Source organism: Aulonocara stuartgranti, assembly GCF_965226115.1.
Source record: "Aulonocara stuartgranti genome assembly, chromosome: 2".
In the NCBI taxonomy this organism is placed as follows: domain Eukaryota; kingdom Metazoa; phylum Chordata; class Actinopteri; order Cichliformes; family Cichlidae; genus Aulonocara; species Aulonocara stuartgranti.
In genome coordinates this window covers 6,807,830-6,832,937 of record NC_138940.1, presented here as the reverse complement: position 1 = coordinate 6,832,937, position 25,108 = coordinate 6,807,830, and the positions used below count along the sequence as shown (strand labels likewise).

Below are 25,108 nucleotides of genomic sequence, written 5' to 3'. Positions count from 1 at the left end.
GTGTTTGGAATCATTGTCATATTGAAAAACGAAGCCAGTGCCAGTCAAACGCTTTCTAAATCATATTCAAAATCTTTTCCGTGTTTATAGTTCCATCAGTCTTGACCCCCAACACCGCTGGCGGAAACCATGATAAAGCCTCCAACGTGTTAGACACTCCATGTTGTACATACTGACGACAATTAGACACAAAAAATTTCACATTTGAATTCATCGCTCCCTAGGATCTGTTCCCACCGATTTTCAGTACAGTTCTTGTGAAATTTGGCATACCTCAGGCTTTTCTCCCCGTTTCCTTTCTTAGCAATTCTTGCTTGCCAGCCACCCTTGTTTGGTGCATTTTTTAAGAAATTGGAACAAAATTAATATAAAAATTAATATAAAATATATTAAAACCTTGGAAGGACCTTCAGAAAGTCTGGAGAGCTATTGCTCAAGACCACGTTAAAAAAATACAATAAAGTCAGGCTCCTTGGAAGCAAAATATAAAAGACTTATGCTTAGTAGTGTACTTGTATTAGAATTAGAATAACTATTAGTGTTAGTATTAATATTACAATCATTAGTAACAGCAGTAGTGTTATCCATTTCTGTTGTAACTGCAATAGAATTTATTTTCCCACAGTGAATCTGTGAAGAAACACAATCATGCAAATCTCTTTGCCCTGAAATTACTCCTCTAACAGCCATTTGCCCTCTTCCCCCTCCTCACAAAAAGCCCTGATAATGTCGGCTGGGCATCCTCCACTCCTGTCCCCCTCCCTCTTCCACATACCGACGTCCAATTGATGCTAATTTCCTCTGACACGTTATGACAGATCACCACGTTTCATTCTGCGCCGGGCTGAGGGATGGCAAGCACTTCCCAGATGTTGACAATTAGCGTTGTCACCATCGAGCAGTGTCAAGCCCAATAAGAGGTGACTGGAGCGCCCCACAGGTCAGCGCTGCTCATACGCAGTGTATCTGATGCAAAGAGAGAGACATGTGGTGTGGAGGACCTGAAGCTAACCCTCATGCAGCAGGTCAATCAATAGGTGATCATGAGTTTGTGGGGAGGTCTTTTGGATGGCCAACCAATCAGCTGAGCTGGCTACAGGCTGAACTGAGACTACACAATAAAATACTTTCAGTGGAGTGGAGTACTAACACTTATGAGCCATGCATTTTGGAACACTAAGACTTACCACTTATCAAAGGTTAAGAAAAGCTGAACTCTTAAGTAGTAGGTTTGAAAGGAAATATTTTTTAATAAATTATTGCAAACTATACCCCAGTGAACCTGATTTATACACGAAAAAAGACCTAACATTACTGTAATAATTAAATCTTCTTTGTATGCTATCATATGCTTTTTCTAGACCCACTAAGACACAGTGCAACTCATCCTGACCTTCTCTATACTTCTCCATCAACACTCTCAAAGCAAAAATCGCATCTGTGGTGCTCTTTCTCTGCATGAAGCCAAGCTGCTCGCTGATCGTCACCTCTCTCCTTAACGTAACTTCAACAACTCTTTCCCATATCTTCATCAACTTTATCCCTCCATTTCTCAGAGTCCTCTCAGTCTCTTAGATTGTGTTAAACAATCCACTGCTCTTACTCCTGGACATCTTCATACCTCCACCTGGACCAACCGCCTTTCCCCTCTTCACCTTCTTCTATAATTCAACAGTTTTTCAAGGAGAAGCCTCCACTTTTGTTCAAATAACAACATCACTAACAGATATTGGTGGAAACACTGATAAAATATAATTAATCCTTTATGGTCTTAAACCATCTAAAATTTGTTCCATTAAGAGTAAATTAACAATCCCAGTTTCTCAGCATCCACTATTAAGTCTTCAAACGCAAAAATCAGGCACCAGGTGACACGTAAAAGAAAACTGAATTTACAGTAATCCTGTAAGGCTTTCCACATTCTTCTGGAATATTTACTCCCTAGACAATTTTTATGTGCTGAATCAACAGGCATGCCTTACTTTTCATGTCATGTTGTGTGTGTTTAACTTGGGAATGTTATCTTTAATTCCATAAATAGTATCTGCTTGCCTTAATAAAATGTCTATTACTTTGATTTATTAACCCTATTAATAAATCAAGTGAGCTTGAAGTTAACGATCTAGCTAACACCACCACATCCAACCACTTCTTTACTGAGAATACGTTAGAGAATGAGAGGCCAAGTCCTGGACCTCCTTTTCCCTTCAGACTCTTACTATCTTACTTTCATATATTTTCAGAGGTATAGAAAGACCCACTGCTGCAGAATAAATATCTGCCCCTGTTGGGGGCATCATAATGTTTCAGAGTAACATCATAACCACAAATAAAAGTCCTCTACTTTTGTCATGCATTTATTGGGGGCATACCTACTACTGCTTATTCCCCAAAATCTAAATCTATGCAAGTCCCAAATGTCTTTCTTTACACTGAAAAGCTGGAGGCTGCAAATATTTTGCCTTTTTTTTTAAATAATTAGAAAAAAGTTAATTGAATTATTTTAAAAATGAAAGGAACATTTTAATGTAAGTTTTACAAGGACCTCTCAACATTGATACAAATGTACTAAATGTTAGTGCTGCAGGTTTCATTAAAAACTGCACCAGCTGTGCCAGAACCATCAACTTTGACAGGAAACCATTGACTTGTAATTACAGCTCTCCCATTGGGTCAATCAGAGTAATTGTTTACACTCGGCCAGTGCTAAAATACATCAGTCACTTTCAACGTAAAACTGTAAGACAAAGTGATATATGAATAAAGTCCATGATTTTTCCTGAGTGCATCACTGGGATAGAATGTGTTGCATGGAAGCTAATGTGTGTATTTTACATTGGCGAGAATGAGCAGACAACACTGAGTCTTCTCTTTCAAAAAAAAAAAAGAAGCCTTTGCTTGAACTGGAAGATATGGTGGTCAAACACGCACCGCTGACTAGCCACTGGGAATGAAGTGCATGAGCTGTCGTGTGCATCTGTGCGTGTGTCTGCCTGACTGTGTCATACTGTGCGAATCAGCAGGTGTGAACAGCCGGCATGTTTGTGGTGTCATGTGAATACATCTATTTCAGAGGGCCAGACGGAGAAGAGTGACACACACCAGGCAGAAAAAGACAAAGAGAGAAGGAGACCGCCTTTCGTGCTACTCAGCATTCAGATTGAGTTCAACCCATAATCCAGTATCATGAGGGGGCGGGCACTCCTGGGATTGACAGTCAAGTGAAGGGTGAACAATATGCTCACTCTCAACACTTGCTCACCACTTCTCAAAGATCCTGCTCTGCACATTCATTTTTTACACTTTTACAAAAAAATAAAAAAAAAATGATAATGTTATTCAGAGAACAAGCTGCCATTGTGGCAGATTTACAGCAGCTATATGTAGTATTAAAGCATAATGATGCATTCACTTTTGTTTTATCCGAGTTAAAATAGAGTGCACTATTTTAGTTCAGGTTTAGTTTTGTAATTTACTGGGCAAAAACTCGACTAAATTTAGTTCAGTTTAATGGTATTTAGGCACTTTAGTATTGAGAGAGTTCCCCCAACAATCACACAGTCCCCTATGAACAACCACTTGGCAAAAGCAGGGAGGAAAAACTCACTTTTATTGGGAAGAGCCCCCTGCCCCTTTGTGGGCAAAAAAACCCATCCTAAAACTACAGTACACGCTTATGAAACTAACTAAAACAAACTGTAAAAAAGCAACATAAGGGTGCATATGTGTTTTGACACTGAATTAACTGCCTCCATATATCCCTATATCTTACTATAACAAGGTGTAACAGGTCTGTCTGTGTCTTTGTGTGTTTATTTGTTTCTCTGTCCACAAACTCCTCCTAGACCATTAGGTGTTGAGCAACCAAACTTTGTTTACAGGTACATGTAAGGCCCCTGAACATCCTTAACTACACTCAACAAAAATATAAACGCAACACCTTTGTTACTGCTCCCATTCCTCATGGGATGGACGTAGAGACCTAAAATTCATTCCAGATACACAATATAACCATCCCTCCCAAACAGTGGTCACAAATCAGTCCAAATGTGTGGTAGTGGGCACATCTGCTATATTGAGATAATCCATCCCACCTCACAGGTGTGCCACATCAGGATGCTGATCTGACATCACGAGTAGTGCACAGGTGTACCTCAGACTGCCCACAACAAAAGGCCACCCTGGAATGTGCAGTTTTGTCTCACAGCAAAATGCCACAGATGCCACAAGCAATGAGGGAGCGTGCAATTGGCATGCTGACAGCAGGAATGTCAACCAGATCTGTCGCCCGTGCATTGAATGTTCATTTCTCAACCATAAGCCGTCTCCACAGGCGTTTCAGAGAATATGGCAGCACATCCAACCGGCCTCACAACCGCAGACCTCGTGTAACCACACCAGCCCAGGACCTCCACATCCAGCAGGTTCACCTCCAAGATCGTCTGAGACCAGCCACCCAGACAGCTGCTGGAACAATTGGCTTGCACAACCAAACAATTTCTGCACAAACTGTCAGAAACCGTCTCAGGGACGCTCAACTGCATGCCCGTCGTCCTCATCGGGGTCTTGACCTGACTCCAGCTCGTCGCCGTAACAGACTTGTGTGGGCAAATGCTCACATTTGATGGCGTCTGGCACGTTGGAGAGGTGTGCGCTTCACAAATGAATCATGGTTCACATTGTTCAGGGCAGATGGCAGCTGAGAATGTCCCAGTTCTTGCATGGCCAGCATACTCACCGGACATGTCACCCATTGAGCATGTTCGGGATGTGCTTGACCGGCGTATACGACAGCGTGTACCAGTTCCCACGAATATCCAACAACCTCGCACAGCCATTGAAGTGGAGTGGACCAACATTCCACAGGCCACAATTGACAATCTGATAGACTCCATGCGACGGTGTGTTGCACTGCATGAGGCAAATGGTGGTCACACCAGATACTGACCGGTTCTGGGTCCCCAGACCCCCAATAGCGCAAAAAACTGCACATTCCAGGGTGGCCTTTTGTTGTGGGCAGTCTGAGGTACACCTGTGCACTACTCATGATGTCAGATCAGCATCCTGATGTGGCACACCTGTGAGGTGGGATGGATTATCTCAATATAGCAGATGTGCCCACTACCACACATTTGGACTGATTTGTGACCACTGTTTGGGAGGGATGGTTATATTGTGTATCTGGAATGAATTTTAGGTCTCTACGTCCATCCCATGGGGAATGGGAGCAGTAACAAAGGTGTTGCGTTTATATTTTTGTTGAGTGTATATCATATATCATGATGTCATTTTATTGCATAGCAATCTCCTAGCAACAAGGTAAAATTGATGATTCTTTTAGCATTCATGCACATATAATAACTTATAAAAGCATTGCATCCTTGTTTTTTCACAACTGTAACGTTACTTTATATCCACTAAAGTTGAATTATGCAAGATATATTATGATGCCCTCATGTTGCCTTGCACCAACCTAGCAACAGGCTAAAATTACCTGTTTTTAGCCTTTATGTATCTAAAACACCTTATGAAAGCCTCCTATAAATGTCTAGCAATGGTTTACATTTTTATGTATATATGTATTTTATGTATATAGTTTCTAGTTTATAAAATCTTAGACAGCCCAGTGATTCTTTTCTGGAGCTGTAAGCCATGAGCTCAAGGACTATACTGTACACTGTTTTTAAGAACTTAGCTTAAAGACATGCTAGATATGAGAAGCTCTAGTAAAATACCATAAAAGCAAAATTAAAGTTTTTAATCGCTCAGTATATATTCAAAAAATAAAGGACACATAACTGCAGCATTTTAAAAAGATGGCAGTCTCATTCATTGCAATTCCGAGACACAGGGTTGTTTAGATATCACTTGAAATTAAATAGCAGCACAACTAAGGGATGCTTCGGGGGCAACTTGATTCTCTTATCCTGTTCTATGTTCTGTTCTATTCTGTCAGTTTAGCAATATTTAAATAGTGAAACAAATGTGAGTGATATATAGCTCAATTTCTTAGAAACAATATTAATAAACAGAACAGAATTTATGTAAACATTATCAAATCAATAATCTCTTTTTATGTGTGGAAGGCAGCAGGAAGTTATATTTAAGAGTGACAAAAAAAAAAAAAACCAAAGAGGTCTGTGTTCATCATAATAAAGGAAATGTCAACCAGTGCAGTGGTGTGTCTCATGTATATTAAGGCACTGCTGCCTGAATGATGGTCTAACTCTTGCGATGGTTCACAAAAGCCTTAGTGATGAATAAAACACGATGCACGTGTAACTCAATGAGCATAAACTTACCATAATATCTGAGACTCAAAGATCTCACATCAGTCAGCAAGTCAGCGTTTAAGAAGCTGGGACCGTAAAATGTTTGGTGCTTTTACTTTGGAAATGATGAATTAATGGCTACCTATTCATTTTCTGTCACCTGACTTTTGAATTGCACTAAATGAAATCTTAAATAAATTTATATAATATAGCATAGTTTATTAAGAATGAAGGTAGCATAAATTAGCATTATGCTATGCAGCTACTTTAATAAATGTATATTTATCATCAAATGCAGAGCTGATTTTTTTTAAATAAAACTTAACGCTAAATAAAAATCCTTTATCCAAAATGAATAAAACCATAAAGAAATGTGTGATGTCACTCACCTGACAGGGAATACTGTTAACTCTTGATATTAGCCAAGCAAATATAGTAGGCCATGTTTTAAACATGCTATTCCATTTCATCCTGCTGTTTACCTGTGCATGTCAAAATAAAAACTTCAAGTACTGCTCATATTTCCTTAATAACTTGCTAGTAACGTACTTACAGAACCCACGAAGAGTTCATGTAATCAATGAACTTATCCAAAACACAGTTGGAACAAAACAGCAGAAAGAAAATTAATCAGCAGCTATCCTGGTAATTCTGATCGTAATGTACGCTTTTTTTTTTCCATGCAAAACGTTTTAATATCAGCTTCTCAGATGTGAAGTTTTGTTACTTTTTTCTTTTAATAACTGTTCATTTGGGGAAGTTGGATTAATTGTTAAACAAAACAGTCTGACTAAATTCTGAATTTTAACTGAGTGAACAATCATCATTATTATTGTAAAAAACAATCACCAGTTGCACTCCACCACAAAAACAAATCTGATAAATCACAGAACTATAACCGTAAAAATATAACAATATAACAAATAATACTATTTTAGTGGCAGGAGGTATGATAAGTTTTTTTATGCTTCTACACTTTAGCTAAATTAATATGGGTTTTTTTTTGTATTTGTATTATAAGAGTTGGCATTTTTAGAAGGTAAATGTAGCAGTATCAATAACATTGCTTTCAGTGGCACTACAACAGTGTGCTGGTCTTACATTAGTATTACATCATTTGCACCATAAAGCAGATGTACGAAAACAACCAAAGTTGAATTGTAAGGACATTACAGTTGGTACTTTACAACATTTTAGCTATAAATACTTTGTAAATTCAGATTTTACACAAATATTTTGGACAGCTTCCAAAATACCGTGCACCATTAAACAAACCAGAAGTGTAAATTTTTTCTAAATGATCTCACCTTAAAACCAAATGCAGCATTAAAATAGAACTTACAAAGCATTGCATCAGTGCCTTCTACTGCCTGCAGAGTAATTTACTTAAGTACCTTTGGTACTGGAGTGTTGGAATGGAGTATTTTAAAGTCTTCTTTCACACCACTGTCAGTGGCACAGATGATCAAGCTTTAAGCCAAATTCAATGCTGATTTTGGTTCGCATTATGAAAAAATGGGGAACATCATACGCCTTACCCTTTAATTTCCACAAATTAATGTTTTCTAGTGGCAGACAATAAGCAGCATCGCATCTGAACAGACTCTGTTGAACTTTGAACTGTTGAACCACGGCTAAAAGAGGATTTTAATATAAAAGCATGATCCCCATTTTGACATAAACTGCCTGGATTTAGTGTTGGAGATAATTTTTCGAGTGTTGTCATCCTGAGGGCTCCCATCACTCTGTGTTAGAGACTCGATATTCATTAAGCCTCCTCTCACTGTTTTAATGAAGAGTGTTTCACTTAAGCTTCCCCTGTTTTACAGAACGTCTTTCTTAAAATCCCCCTTACACAGGTTTGCAAAGGAAGGTTAGTTCACTTCTCTTTCTGAGTTAAAACTGCAATTCACTCACAATGGCTTAAATTTTGCGTTTCACAATGGTGAACTCACTTTTACTTTTAATATTTTCAAACAATTCCCTTGCCATTCTGTTTTCAAGATTTCCCTCAAACTGAACCTTTTTAAAAAATAATATTTTCTGCTCTAACTCAATATAGTTCATTTTGGCAGTCGACTGATATTTGGCTCAGCCCTGCAACCACGCTAAAAAAAAAGAGCATTTATTTCACAAAGAGCAGAGTTGACAGCGGTGTGTCTATTGTCTTGTCTCCATTAGCTCTGCTCTGCCCAGCAGGGTTCAGCCATAGATGATATGGTTTAGCTTGTGTCTCTGTTGAAAAGCCTCCCACCCAGACAACAGAGGAATCTGAAAATAACAAGCATATTTCATGTGCATGACCAGCATTTAGTTTCGGAATTCACAACAATACAACCCATGGGACTTGGCAGTTTCATTGCTCTTCCCCAACTCACTTATTTTCTAAATTAAATACACTTTTAGTAGTGCTAGCTAATAAAGCTAAATGTAGCTCAAACTTTTCCATTATATCCATGAGAAGTTCTATTTAGACTCAGTAACCATTAATCCTCCAAACTGGAGCTTTTGAGCAGCTTTTGGCCAGTGCACTGCCAAATTGTGAAACGTGGCTGGCTAAGCTGTGGACCGTCCAGGTTTGGCTCGGATCTAAAGACAGAGGAGAAGTTGGACCGAAGCCAGGCAGGCTGGAGAACAGCTAAAGCCTGGCCAGTGGACACAAACCATATGAATCCTCTGGCTCAAGCAAAACCGTACACAGAGGAGCTTTTCAGTGTTGTACAGCAAGAAATGTCAGGAGCTTTTTTTTTTAGGCTGTGATTGGTAGCAGGTTATAAAATTGTAAATGACATATATTTACTATGAAAAAAGAAGCCCGCACTGTTCCGTCTTGTAATATCCTATCAGTCTTTTTTTTTTTATTATCTCCACCAGTTTCTTTCATATCCACCTCCCTCTCACTGTCTGTCTCCTGTCTGATGCGGTTTGCTGACAGACGGCGTTCTGCCTTCATTATGCCCGTGGACTCTCTGACAAACCACGTGGCGTGACGATGTTTGTTGTCAAATGGTACAAATCAGGCCCACTCCGAGGGACCCGTGGTGAACTGACACGGATGCGGCCGTGACGGCCGTCAGCCGATAAGGCTCTATTGATTCAAATGGATCGCACCTCATCTGCGGGGGATTTATCAATGTGTCAATTGCCCACTAGCCAACCACAAATCACCAGCACGGGCCAGAACCTCGGGGATTTGTGGGATATCCAGAGGATTGGAGGGACAGCATAGGGAGGATCCTCAGTAAATAGCAACAGAGCTGTGGGTTAAGTGCTCGCATAAAGAAATGTCCATACAGGATTGATAGGCAGATGACACTAAGTTTTACTGTCTGTGGAAACACTCAACAATACGCCAAGTATGAGTATACAAAACGCAAATAAACGAATATATTTAGAACATTTTTGTTTACCATAAAGTACATAGAGATTTACACACATGGCATGACCTCATTTTCTTTCCCTCTGTATCGTTCGGTCCTCACACCCTTAACATCTGTAAGTTTAACATGAACCATTCTCCCAGGAAGCTTTTGTTAGTCTCTATTTCTTCATTGTTGCTTCCAGCCTCTTGTGACAGAAAAGCCTCCAAGAGTGTAGGCGTGTCTGGGACCTGACCTTGGAGAATTGCCGATGTCTAAAACCCCATTCAACTCCTGAATACCACGTAGCGCAGCTGACTGGTGGGCCAAGAAAGTTTTGTTGTGAAAGACTCAAACAGCTTCAAGGTATCGAGGAGCATAACAACATAAAAGAAGCAAAAACTCACTGGGTGTCTGAGAATGATCTTTAGCAAGGTAGTGTTTGTTTTCATTGTACGGTGAAGGCCACTGACAAGTAACACATGTCAAAGTCTAATAAAAAATGCTTCTGGTGAATGATTGTCATTTTCACGAGTTCTGAGGCAATGCCTTGACTGAAAATATCTATATAAATTTAGCTTCCTCCCGAAATGTCCATACTAGAATCCAACTAAGTGTTAATCTGGTAGATAATTTAATCACAAGGTTGATTGATCATCTAAGTTATTTAACAAGCATGCAAATATAAAACCTTTGCTGGAATAACTTGCAAAATATGAGGATTTCCTACTTCTAATCCCATTTAATTTAACTATAAACTGGAAATTTGGGGGGTTGGTCAGATGGACAAAAAAGGAACCTAATGATGCCGATACAGACTTGAATGTTTTGATGATTTCTATATTCTTTCATCAGCAAATCAAATAAACTGTAACCTAAATGCATTTCTACATTGAAAAAATCAGACTTCAAGAGCCTAAAGTGCAATAAAATTAAATATAAAATTTAATTTCCCGGTTTTGCAAATCATTGCCATTTGAACTGAAAGCGCAACAAAACCAAAGTCACAGCTTCCCCTGGAGCACAGGGCTGTATCTTTCAGGGAGTCCTCAGTGTGACGACGGAAAAACTCTCTTTTAGATTGCATAAACAACACCACTTTAATCATGTCAAGAGTGTCATCACACACCGATGTTTGATATCAATGCAGGCTTACCCTCCCGGGTTCTAAGTGTTTTTATATAATGCAGACCTAACATGTTGCTGCATTTGGCCACCGTACAGCCACCAGCAGAGCATTATGCAAATTAAGAGAAATGAGTGCAGTGGGAGAGAAGTCATTGCCCTTGAACAGCCGGCGCACATTCCCGAGGAATGACCTTTCTACCCATATATGAAATAAGCAAAGATATTCCCATGTTGGGTTGCATGTCTGCCACTTTACTTAGGTATCTTTTCTAGTCTTCATTTTTCAGCGTTAGACATCACAGGCAGCAGTCAGAGGCATAGCTCAGATACCACTTATTGTGTTAAAGTGTCAGTTTAAGGTCAGGGTTAATACACAGAACTTATTTGTCTGCTGTTTTAAAGCAGGAAACATGAATGAATCAGAATTACTTCAACGCTTCTGGCTTTCACCCCAAAGGTGAAGGGGCAGGACTGATCCCCACAGCAGCAGTAATACAACTCTCCTGCTCAACCCTCCTGTTACCTCCTCCTCCTGAAACCTGCTAAAGACATTGGCAAAATCTTTAAAAATCAAGTTCTACACAACTGTGCTTTGAAAATGCCACGCAGACAGAGTTTAAATGAGTAAAAGCACTGTGATCGTTTTTGTGGGACCTGTTGGTAACCACCTCAGCAATAGTTGTATTCTGGTTGCTTTCCCATATAACAGCAAAATTGTTGAACACCTATGTCATTTGCAGTTAAATTACCATGCTGTAACAACTACATCACTATTCACGGAGGAATTTCTGACACTCTGTTTCAAATCTATGAGGGTCTGGCTAGACTCTGGATATAAGACATTTATGTAAATTTTTGGGATTTTTTTTTCAGTTAACCACCATGTTATCACAAACACAGGGCATGCAACTGACTTCATCTTATTGCCGTTTTATTGCTGTCTTAACACACTATTAACTGTTAACAGCAGCTGTGTCTGAATGGTTCAAGCCCCGGTCCCCATCTTTGAAGGAACCATTTCAAAGGCAGCAATATTTTAAGTTAATTGTGCACAATGGCAATATTTCTCCTACTACTGTTTTCCCTGTTGTCACTGTACAATGACAAACAGATTCAAAAAGATCCAATGGTCCTTTCACGGGTTGCTTGTATCAGAAGTATTGTTTCCCTTCTTTTTACAAGACAGAAAATAAACTTCACTTATCATCTTGTGTATCTGCCATGAGATTTAAGACCTTTACAAGAAATAAGTAGAAGCAGGCATAAGCTGAAAAATATGTCCCAACTTGGCAATTATACAGTGACACGTCAGATTTACCTTGTGATCCCCATGGGGGGTCTCAAACTAAAACCAGTTTCGAAAATACTAAATTAAAGGATTTCCTTAACTCTGGTTTTATTCGTTATAAGCATCTTGGATGTTTTATATATCCTTGGATTATTGATTATTTAAAAACACATGGTAATTAAAGATATTTCTTTGGAATCCTTGAATTTGTCATATAAAATGAACAAGCAAATATTCACAATCATTAGCTGTAGGTTTGCACATAAAAAATGCTGAAATGTGCTCGTAAAACCTGCACAGCTGCCATGTTTAGTAACAACAAACATCAATATCGATGGAAAATGTTGAAACAACAAGATGCATGAATAAATGAGAAAGCACAAAAAGAAAATGATTCTTTACAACCATAAGAAATTAAAATAAACAAGAAAGTGCGGTTCCAGGTTCTGGTTTGGACGCACCAACACGGAGCTACCCATGCAGCCTTTCTTTCTCTCCACTGTGCTAATTAGACTAATAAACAAACAACAGGGAATAGTTCCTCAACACTGTGGAGCGAGACGCTTGATCGATACTGGATTTCATCAAATCCACTGGTATTGTTAAGTTTGTGCGTGTGCCCTCCTGCTGTTGTTAGTGCTCGCTTTGCAATCTCACCTGTTGCTCGTTCGGCTGATGAAACGAGCGCAATGACTGACGTGCTGCACTTGAAACAGGAACTTAGAGAACATAAGAAGTTTTTACAGGTCTTCACAAAACATATTAAGCTTTAATTCACTTAAATTTAATTAAAAGAAAAGACATTTTAAACTGTGAAATGAGCAAGGGAACGCTAAATAGGCTAAGTGATAGACTAAAATGAATTGAGTTAAATTAATTGTAGCTGTAAACTATAGGGATAGTGCAAAGTTTTATATTTGCTTTTATTTTCTTAATCACCTTTTCATAGACACACTCATAAATTTATCAAAAGAGATCTCAGGAAAAGCATTTCTAAACAAAAAAATGATAAAACACACAAATGTTTTAAGCACAAATTTCTATTTAAACTGGATATACAGTGCACATATTCATAACACTGTCCTTATTGTGTTAAAGCCTGAGCTCTTGTCACATTTCAAGCTAGATCGACAGTGAATGCGACTTCATTGGATTAGAAATGAGTCTGATGTTCTATGACTGAGAGCATAATCTGTAATAATCACTCAAAACCAACATTTTGTGTGTGCCAGCATAAGAAGGACGATGATAAATTTCTTGAAAATCAAATCTTCCTTTTGCAAGATCAGAGACCAGTGTAATACTCTTAGAGGCATATACATTCAGTGTCTTGCTTAGTGACACTTCCGGAGGGCTGGGGGCTTGTTTACATGCAATGTGTGAGCTTTAGTATCTGAAGGATGTTGTTTCATATTCATGCCTGGGAGATATAGAAGCTGAAGAAAAGGCATGCATGCCCAGGCATGTTCTCTGGCTAAATGAGCATATAAAAAAATATATAAATGAAAACAGTATGCAATCCAGAATAAGTCAGTAAATTCATCTCAAAGGAAAAACTACATCAGAGCGAACAGCTGATCAGCAAAATGACGAAACGCCCAGAAACTGGCGCAGAGCAGAAGCTGAAGTACAGTGTGCCTCCCTGAGTTTACTGTACCCACTGTTGAACCTTTTTCTTCTGTGGAGCCACTCAAACATTATGCAGCTAGAATTGCAGTGCTTTCAATAACACAACACTGCAAATCAGTGTTAGAGGACTAAGGAGCTCATTATTAGGTTTCAGTGTAAATAAAGACAGTGAATAATATTCTTATCAGCTTGTTTAATCAGTAATTACTATTCGTTTTTATATATTTCAGTAATTTTGTATATATTTCATTTGTAAACCTGTAGCTTATACAGCAAAATTTGTTCTAACTGTCAAATTTAAATATCCTTACATTGCCAAGACTCTGCTGTCTCTGCTGTCTTGAATCAAATTTAACATTAAACTTTAACACTGGAGTGTAACTACTTGGACATGGTCTTAAAAAAAGAAAAAAGAAAAGTGCTTCAAACAGACAACATTTTCATTCATTGCATTCTTTCTCAGGAAACATGACTAATTTTAAGCCCATCAACTGAAAGTTATTCAAGTTCAAAATTTCAACCTGTGACCTTTCCGTTTCAGGACAGCCTGCCTAACTACATCAGGGAGGCAGAACAACAGGACACGAACAGACTACAGACCCGTCTGTCTTCCCTGTTATCTGAGCAACACTGCAGCCTGGAAGGAACCATGGGAAAGGGCCAGGAAAAAGGTGGGTCTATTGTCTCAGCATCCTGCTGGATGTGACTGACGCTTGCGATTTGACCAGAGGTCTTTTTTTTTTTCGCTTTATATGATTTTCTGGAAACATCCTCTGAGAGCATCCCATTTGCAGTATAGCATTACTCATACACACACATCATATCCAAATTTGTCTACTTTAACAACTTACATTAAAAAAATTATGTTAAAATCAACATGTAAATAAACATATATATATGTAATATATGTAAAAATGAAATGCGGAGTCACATAAAGTACTTTATTATTAATTCATTGATATGTTTGATTTTAAGGCAGATAACCTTATGAAATGTCAGTTGCATCAGCTATACTACTTTTTCCACAACCCACAAATATAACCCCACTGCTTTACCCCAAAAGAAAAGAGGGAGATTATTACAAATATGAATGTCACATTTTAAATAAATACAATATTTTCCTCTTGTTCAAAGTTCAGCTTGACTTATGATTCAGTAGAAATATTTTTCAAGGAAAGGACCAAAGGGAGAGTTCAACCCATAGTTCAGTCTTGGTGATTTAGTGATCTAAAAAGTTTGATGAGTGAATATCACTGTGTTCTTAAATGAGATTTGTGCTTTTTACATATTGAAGTCCATATCTCTTACTTTAAAAGCACTTCACTTTAGAGGTTTAACGTCTTATGTTCATTTGAGTGGGTTTCAGTTTTCTTCTAGAGCCCAAAGTCATGTTTAAGTGGTGATTCTAAGGTGGCTGTGTGTGTGTGACTGTTTCTACTGTTAGCCCTACGAATGAGTGTCAACCCCTTTGGGAGTACCCCCCATCTTGACCTGTGTCACATGTGATAGGCTTCAGACCCCATGGGTAACACACTTTTGGCTACGCTATTAATAAAATGGATGGACATATTAAACCTAAAAAACCTGTATTTGTTGTTGTTGTTTTGACCACTTGTGTCAGTTGAAACAGACTGTGACATACAGACAGGTGATAAATTAAAAAACTTGATCCGGTGGCTCTGTTATGCTGTCAGAGGCATCGGGCTCTCATGTTTTGAGTCCACTTGTCCCCTTGGAGAGACAAACCACTGCAAATCAATACTGAGACGTTCTGAGTTATCTCCCTTAGCTTATGATGAAACATTCCTGATGGGAGTGGTCTCTTCGAGAAAAAATAATGCCACCATCCACAGGGCCCAAATGGTCATTGATGTGTTTGACGTGTGTGAAAATAATGTGAGTCATAAGCTATGACCTTTGCAGTCACCAGATTACAACCCAATTTGACATCTATGGGAGACTTTGGACCAACATATTGAGAGCACTCTTCACCATCATCACACAAATGCCAAATCAGGGAATAATGGATTTACAGATGTGGAGATTTGTAGACTTAGTTTCATTATGTTTAGGGTTTTTTGGGTTGTTGTTTATTTTATTTTTTTACATTTTCCACTGGTCTTTACTCTCTGCTTAGTATTTCTGCCTGCTACTTGGTGCTGAGCAGGTGCAGTGGGTTGGTGGATATTGGCAAAAACTGCATTATAAGAACAGAAGAGTTGCAGGCTAGATAACTAAACAATGAGCCGGATCTCACCGTAGAACTCTCTAAAGCCAGGGGACCTAGAAACCCAATCCAATAATTAATTATTAATAACAATTGATCACTGAGACTAAACAACTGACATGTACTGTAATACGGTCTTAGCATAACAATCTTGATAATTCCTATTTTTATAGACATTATTTAATGGCAGGAGAAATCATGAAGACTTAAGATGCAGTAGTTTGTATGTTGTTGAGTTACTACAGTTACTTTGGTGTTATGCATTGTCTCCTGTGATCTTGCGTCCATTTCGTTATTAATAAAAAAAAAAAGTTTCTCCTCCAAGGATTCATAAATGTATCTTAATATCTAAGATAAATAACATTATGATTAGATTTAATTAATAAATAATTAATGTGTTTTTACACTGCAGGCTGTATAAAAAAAACAACACATTAATTACTCTCATCCTTAACGTTGTATAAAAGTGGACAGTGGACATCTCAAGAAAGTCCTTTTGTGTCTCTATTCAATGTTTTCACACCAGACAGCAGCTTTCTAAGGAATGAAATAATAAATAGACAAATGGTATTCAGCTATGACCAGTTTTCTGAGGAAGAGGTTACCATTTCTTTTCAAAACTATCACCCTGGCTGCTTCACCTTTTAGCAGTATTATTCTTTAATTAACCTAAGGGGATGTTAGCGGGGCATTAACTAAGGAAAGCAGAAGCTAATGTGATTCAGTCCTTTCAGTGACTGGCAACATTATGAAAATCCAAAATGTTTTTGTTTTTAATGTTAAGAGCTCCGCAGCATTTTACGAATCCACAAAAGCAGATGTCTGTTCGTTGTCAATAAGGCATTGAATCACAATAACAACACATATTAGAGATTTGGTTGATAGAGGAATAAATAATAATGCTGTTTATTCCAAGTAAATAACAAATGGTGCACACTTATTTGAGCTATTTAGCTTTTTCTCCTTTGTTTTCCTTTTTCATGTGTAGGAGGAAGCATAAATGCAGCATAATGTGTTTATCTAGCTAAAAATGATCTTTAATTTGCCATGTATTTGATAATTGAATCATTAAAATCAACACTGTCAATCAGTGCTTTACATCTCATTAACTGAGATGCGACGCTTCACTGAGGGTGGTTTCAGCTGCAAAAGAGAATAAACATCTAAACATTTACAATGTAAGAAGAAGACGCAGATTTCACCAAACCAAATGACCAGATGTGGAACAAATTTCTAACAATTGATTTTACAGACTGTCCAGCAGTTTAAATCATTTAAAAAAGTGATTAAAACTCAGCTGTGTCACATTTAAAGTCTTGAAGTGACACTGGCTTGTTTTTCCCGATGGTAGATAAATCCAGCAGTAATGGTTCAGATAAGGGCAACACGATGTTCGACACTTCTCTGGTAATTACTCTCTGCTGGTTTCACACACATGCACTGCAAAAATGTTACCAAGTATTTATCGCTTCATTTTTGGTAAAGAACTTCTTTTTGTCTCCAATGGTGACCATAATTTACAAAAATAAACATCATGTTTTATTGACTATGATTTTAAACAGACAGAGCGATTTAAGTCATCACAAAAGTGTTAAGCGAGGGCACGCAGGAAGAGCTGTTTTCCCATAGACTTCGGTACAACAGAAAGACTTTTTGCAAGCGAAAGAGTCTCCCCCTGCTGGTCATTAGAAAGAATTCAGGTTTAATTCTGTCTAATTAATTCTCTCTTTCATTAAAAAAATGTGTGAGGTTAGAAACTACTTAGTAACCCTCTAATATCCCAACAAAGAAAGAGAAAAGAAACTGGGAATTTTCACAATTACCAACCTGGACTACTTAAAGTTGGACAAAGTTTTTAATATTGTAATAATTTGGATGATTAAAGAATGAAAGTTAGATGATTTTCAGCTGCCAGTGGAATAAAGCTTTCTGCTGTGGGGAAGGGGTTATGTATACTTTTGTGAATCTATCAATAACACTAAAAGAAAAAAGGGGCAGACAACTCTGGTGTTCCGTTATTGATTTAAGCTGACTAACTCTTGCCTTATGTTATTATTAATGATCAATAAAGCTTGAAAATACATTTCAAGATAACTTGAAGACAATGTAAACAACTGAATGAGATTATTGGGAAACTGCATTGTAGAAACAAAGTGCGGTTTGGCCCAAAATTGCCAAATCTATTTGATTTTGCTCCTCAAATATGATGACTCGCTACTTTGGCCTAAATTATAATACATTAAATATCAGTGGAAGACCTGGATGAATAAATAAATTGAAGGTCTTCCCATGTCCATTTTCACAAGTTTCTGATATTTTTATTTACCAAATGGTCGTATAAGGAGCGCGATCTGTGCTGAAAACAATCATTATATGCAATTTATGTCTTTTTTCTGTGAAAGCAACATGTGAAAGCCAATTTTCACTAAAAGAAATCATCAAGTGTGTTCTTGGTGGCTCATCTCTAATCCTTCTATGTGAACCTTACAGCTCAGTGCCAACTTGACCTCTACATCATAAACCTATTCATGTCAATCTGACACGTCGAGCTGATGGGAACAGATCCACTTTGCTCCTGACAGGAACAAGGGATTTGGCCATAATGAGCACTCCAGTTCCTCCAGTTCCAAAGTCGAGCCAATGAGTCAGGTCTGTGGGGCCATTTGAATAATGAGAATGAGACTAACTATGTGCAATAGACACAAGAACCCAATGAATGGCCTGCCAATCACTGTTACTGATTGCTTGTCTATGTGCTGAGGAAGAGTGTGACCAACAGAGCCAATGTCAGCAGCAGCGGCAGCAGCAGAGAGGTCTCTGAACGCAGCCCTGTAGCTACTATTATCGCACCTCCATTAAAATGCTTTTGTTTTCCTTCTGTTTCACTCTCTGTGTTGTAGTTTTACTTACAGTGTTATTTTGTGTCTCCGCTCTCCGCCGCTGAATATTAATGTCCTCTATGCTAATGGCCTTACAGCAGCTGAGGTCGACCAAGCTCCTCCTCTGAATGTTAATCCGCTGCCTCATTTGCATACGCTTAAGTGTCAAATTCCCCCACAAATCACTGCAGCTGCCTCCGTACGACGAGGTCTGCGGCCCCCCCGAGCGACAGCACAGAAACAATGTGGTCACACCGTATGCATAGCATCAAATCCACATCAAAGACTGTTTAGATTGCCAGGTCACAGCGGGTTCACATTGTGTAAAATGAAGGTAATGGGATAGCAGTCAGCCCCGTGCAGAAATACAGCCAGGCAGGTAATAAGTATGAATGGAGCAGGTAATAAGGTTGGGATAGAAGCAGACCCCGAGTCATCTGAGCAGCAGGACTGTTTTAGCTGCAGCACAGTTATCAGTTCAAAGGTGAGCCCTGATCCGAGACAAACACACAGGACAGGTTGTGTCGTTAGCGTTTATTCCTCCTTATTTCCATGTGTGCCTCTGGGTGCATGGCAGGTGAAACGGCTGCTACTGAGAGGGGGGATAAAAAAGTTCCTCGGGATTACAAAGATAAAAGTATTTGCTGTGTTAACAAGCCTAATGCTGACAACATGACATATCTGTTATCAGCATTCATGTTACAAATCAGAATTCACGGGGAACTGTTTTGAAAATCAATCATTTTCCACATTCTCAATTCAGCTTTGTTGCTTTTGTTCACACTTCACTTAATCCAACTGCTTTTTTTCTTTTTTAGTTAAAATAATCGATTTAAATAGATTACCTTTGTTGCAAATTTCCCCTCTCCTTTTGGTGTTTTCAGACAGTTTATAAACTAGAAATCATCATTAATTAATCAAAGAGAACAGTTTGCATTGCCAGTTGCAGGTCTGACATTATCATCACTGTAGTACAGCTGAAAAGATTAGTTTAATGATTTGTGATTATCAAAAATGAATCCAGCAAATATTCTGATAATAGATGAATTTTTAGCTTTCAAATCAGAGGCGACATGCTGCTTTTCTTTAAATATGTGACGATAAACAGAACAGCGTTTGGTTCTGAAGCGCTGTTTGAATAAAAAAAAAAGTGATTTATGTCAAACGAATTTAGCAGAGATTCATTATTTAAACTTAAAATGTTCTCCAGTATAATAGTTACTGGCACTACATCCATGATCACTACAGCAAAGATGAAAGGATTAGCTCAGTATTGAAAAACTTCTACATAGTATTTAGTTACTACTTAGCTAATTAATTATTCATTTTTAAAGCAAACTGAAGCTGAAACAATACACCGATGGGACGATTTCCTTTTCTGAATTACAGTAAACTAAAGAAAAGACATTGGATGGAAATTTTTCTAATCAACTGACTGAATAATTGAGAAAGAAAACAAATGTCATGCATATATATCTGTGTGTGTGTTCTCTACCTAAAAGTGCACCTTGAAGCCAAACTAAACAAATCAATGCATATGGTTTCATTTAAGGGGTTGCAGGTAACAAACCCATAAATATGGAAATATGTACAGCCTAGAGTAAACTACAAAACAGAAGAAGAGAAACTGATAACAAACACTCTAATGCACTAAACACAACCAAAGCTGATAAAAGACGCTGCTGTACCTTTGCAGTCCATGAGGCAATACTGCATGTTAGACAGTAATCCCAAGGAATAAAAATAGTCCGTGTAATTTTATCAATTTGCTTTTCTTCCCTTGCATGAAGGTTTTTTCTATAGATTTCACTAAGTCGTACAGACTTCCTCTCAAGGTAAGTAAGTCTCCTCTAAGTGTCAAGTCCTTGAGTCCTGCGCCTGCCAGTGGGAGCTGCAGTTGCACCACGAGCCAAGCAAATTCAAACGCACACTCATGAATAAGACAACTGGAAGTATTTCTGACAGAAGACTAACTTCAGACGAATCCTTCAACACTTTTTAAAGGTGATGCCACACTGAGGCTTAGTCAGCTCCCCTATTAAAACCCTACTTAAAACGGCAGGAATGCAAACTATAGTGAGTCATTTTGGCTCGACGGTCTGCCAGCAAGCGCGATATTAAGTACGCTCGGAGCTATTCTTATTCTTAACAATGGCAGTTCTTTCACGATATTAAGCATCTTTACTCGGGTGATAATTCTGACAAGACTGCTGTTTGCAAGCTTGAAATCGTTTTGACAGGATCAACAAAATATAGCAGCAGCCCCAGTCAAATAATGTCACTTCATACTAAAATCCAGAAGAAGTAGCCAATATCGTATGTTCTTTTGGGTGATTTTACATGTTCGGTGTCATATGCTGTACATCAAAACAACAACAATAAACCCCTTCTACTTCTCACGACAGGTTAAGAAGGGTTTTCATCCTGGAGACAGTGGCCACAGACATAAAATGCAAATATGCAGTGCATAAACTGACACATTACATCTGTTCAAATCTCTCTAGCAGGTTGAAAACAAGAGATTTCATGTATACTCTATATCAGTGATCAGTGCTGACCGTAAGTTAATTTAGTTTTATTACGATTTGTTAAAAAGTCTAACTACTGATCCCATACAAATAATGTAAAAATGCGGGAAGACACAGTGTCCATTTCTTTGCCTGTGATGACTTTTTGGCAGCAAAATAATGACATATTTCTGTTCATGCATGGCTCATATAACACATGAATATTTCTTTAATTGGTGTAGTAGGATTCCCTTATGCAAAGGGAACAGTTCATTCTTTTTTTATATAGTTTTAATAAGGTCAGAAGAAGACAAAGACGCATATTTAAAGGAAGAAATAACACATTTTTGGCAATTATTCTTAGAACAGTGTCATCTGTGGGCTTCCAACCAATACATTTTCAAAACTAAAAAACTCCCTCCATAAAACAGCAGTTAACTATTCGCAGTTTGGCTATTAAACTCTGAAGGACATGGATCCGCAAAATCTGCTAGCAGCAAAATCTCGATAAAATATTCCTTAAACTATCCAGCAGGACAATTTGGCTGTATTCTTTTAAGAGGGAGAGCGACATCCCAAACTTCCTGTTTTGTAACAACACCAGCATGACCCTGCACTGCTCTTGTTTCTAAATGTGTTCTGACTTTTAAAGTTGTCTTGGAGGAGATGGACTGAGTAGCAAGCAGCCCAGTGATAAAACAAGCAATAGAATGACCCTTCAGGCACGCATCATCATCATTAGGACACCAGCACCGGCTAACCGCGCTTTACAGGAAGTAAAAGGCTCCAGTGAGTCTGCTTGATGAAGAATGTATAATATTTCCACTCTCAGTCTTAGTTAAGGCAAAATAGACATTATGCTGTATATGTAGATTTGTAGAGGGAGATTTCTTTTACAACCTTTTTCCTTTACCACGTATACAATAAGTTTTTTTTTCTTCTTAAATGACAGCGGCTACTTTGCATTCATAAGGATAATTACTATATAATTTTGTTAAAAGCCTGAGCTGAGCTGCGTTACACATCTGGATGCAAACAAATTGCAAAACTCGAAGCATTTATTTCGCTTCTATAAGACACTACTCCTTCCTCATTACATTCACCACCTGCATTTTAATTGAACAATAAGAACATCGCAAAAGAGAAGACATATGATACACCCTCACCATGGAGTGAAGTGAGAAAAAAGATGAAGTAGGAAGCGAACATACAATGAACACCGGCAGAAAAAAAAAGCAACTAATTATGTTATCATGCAATTATATAATTTAGTCTGAGGAGAGGTAATGGTGTAAATTGCTATGTGCCTGTACAGTGTGTCTATATTCTCAATGCCATGTTTGTCCGGGCTGTATACGAGTCCGGCGTTGCTTTAAAATAAATGTCTTGTAATGTCTGTGTATGAATCTGAGATTGCTCATGTGTAAGTGCGTGTGCCGTTTGGTGCGTGTGCATATGTGTGGTACAGGAGTTGAGGTCCACTGGGGTTTGGACCACTTCGTATGAATAATGCATCAGACTGGGCCATTGCATCTCAGCAACATTGCCTTGGTCTGCTTAAAGTTGCAAGTTCCTCTTTAGGAAAGTCAGCACCATTCTGCAAGCTGCTGCAGTAACTCAGCCGGCTTTGAAGGTTTTTCTAAAATAACAGTAAAAACATCACATGAAATAATTTAATGGGCATGTTTCTCAGTTTAAAATGTCTCGTGGGATTCAAATTCTAGTCTAAAAGCTTCAAAAGGCAACAAGAAGTCAAATTATTTGAAACAGTAAATATTTAGAGGTAAAACTATTAGTTGCTTGGTTGACAAATAGCAATTAATTGCTTTAAATGTCTTCCAGCTTCTCAAATGTTGTTTGTCTGTTTTTTCTTAACATTTTGTGATAGTAAACTGAAGATCTTTGGGGTATTAGACTGTGGGTCAAAAAAAAACATGGCATTTTTAAGAGGTTCCTTTGAGCTCTGGGGAACTGTAATGAGAGTTTTTTTTCTAAATTCTAACATACCACTGACGGAATTATTCAGTCAACTAAAAAGTACTGGTAAAAAAAAAGTATATTTATGACAATTTTTTTTTGCTTGAGCCGTAATATTTATATTTACAAATGTGTAGCCAGGCTATTAAAAGATGATATTTATCATATTTAGCTTTTTTGTTGTCCTCTAATGATTGTTTGCGAGGAGAACTTGACATGTTGGATGAACTTTTTATCTGCAGATTTACACATTTGTGATTACAGAACAGATGCTGAAGACAGCTGCTCCCAATACAGTACAACTCAGAAAGGGATCACCAAAAGTTCAGTCTGAATGACACTGTATGCCACACACACTTAGCACCCAATGAGATGAAGCATCAGCAGACTGACATGAAAGGAATTCACCCCATGCAATCATAAATGTGCAATCAGGGCCACTTTCATTCACAAAATCTAATCCGCAGTGATGAATCTGTGTCCTGAACAGGCAGACCAGAAACGCTCCACTTCAGTGGACAAACTCTACTCCACTCCACATGGAAGAAACATATGCAAATATGCAAACACCAGGCAAAATGTAAATGTATGCAAATTAATTAAATCCAATGAAAAGGCTACTTTGCCTCAGTCTGCATAGCCTATTTGCATAGTCTTTGTGGACTTCTTATATTTTCTGGGATTTTTTTTCAAACTTTGTTATGATTAGCCTTTACGTAACTTTCTCTTAGAAATGTGCCACATTTTAGAACCACAATCACAGCCGTGATTTAGCTTGGTGCCCTGATTAAAATATTTAAACTGGAGACCTCAAATGTTTAAAGTCTACTTTTGTTGATTTTCTTACTTTTATTATTACAGCTCATCCCAACCTCAGGTGACTTACTTGGATGACAGTAAAGCCGCGAATTTTTAACAGGTTAATTGGCCACGTGAAAGCAAAAGGACCTCCTCCACAAATCAGCATTTCCCAACTTCAAATTAAAATTTTAGGACTAGAACAATTTACTTCTGAGGACGTCTATTTCTTGTAACGTAGACTACAGACAGAGCCTGTTTACTTTCACCTTAGGAATGTTTGGTACTTTGGCATTATATCCGTATCTCCTGCCTGACGGACCTTCTCGGCTCATCTTTCTCTCCCGGACCGGCATCTCGTCCCTCCTCTCCAACCCGCCACCCTCTTACCGGTACCTCGACCTAAACGGGACCGTGTAGCGGTTACGTCCGGTCGACTCACCTCTGTGCGCGCCTGCAGCCGCTTGTTCATCTCGTAGATCCGATACTCGGGCTGGATCATGTAGGGCGAGTGTCTCCTGTAAAAGGGTCCGAAGGGAGAAGAGTAGAACGGGTCGTGGGTTGGGTTGGACATTGTGGCTCCTGGCGAGGCGCACGGCGCGATTTCAACATCCAGCGGGCACAGCAGCGCACATGGGAGTGCGATGCTCTCCGAAGACCCCCAGTTGGAAGCAGCCGCTGTCGAGGCTGAGCTGCACTCTGCAAGTTGGCCTGCCTAGTTCGCTGCTATAGCGTGGTGCTGGAGGAGGGAGGAGGGAGGAAGGGGAGCAGGAGAGGAGGGGGAGGAACGGTGGGTAGGAGGGGGGGGCAGGATTGAAGGGGGAGGAGGGAAGTCGTTTCCTGTTCCCTCAAGACCTACACTCAGTTTTGCACTCTTGCAAAGTTCAAGTAAGATCTCTATGTTCATGTGTGTATGTGTTTCGTTATTTCCTCTCGTAAGTAATTCTGCGCATGTTATTAACAAAAAAGCTCTATTCTTTACCTAATATTAAAATATTTCTTCAAAGTATTTCCCAACGTATCAGATTTTAAGTATGCCTGCCA

General features: G+C 38.6%; 1 protein-coding gene across 4 annotated transcripts in view; it reads right to left on the bottom strand.

Annotated features, from left to right (window-relative positions):
* ldb2a (LIM domain binding 2a) overlaps window positions 1–24,817 on the bottom strand; it is a 112,682-nt gene extending 87,865 nt beyond the window's left edge. For all 4 annotated transcript variants that reach the window (XM_082506160.1, XM_082506161.1, XM_082506158.1 and 1 more), the window contains exon 1: window positions 24,507–24,817. In XM_082506160.1, the coding sequence (XP_082362286.1) occupies window positions 24,507–24,638 (132 nt within the window). In that variant the 5' untranslated portion in view covers window positions 24,639–24,817. The remainder of the gene's footprint in view (window positions 1–24,506) is intronic.
* Between the last annotated feature and the right edge of the window lie 291 nt (window positions 24,818–25,108).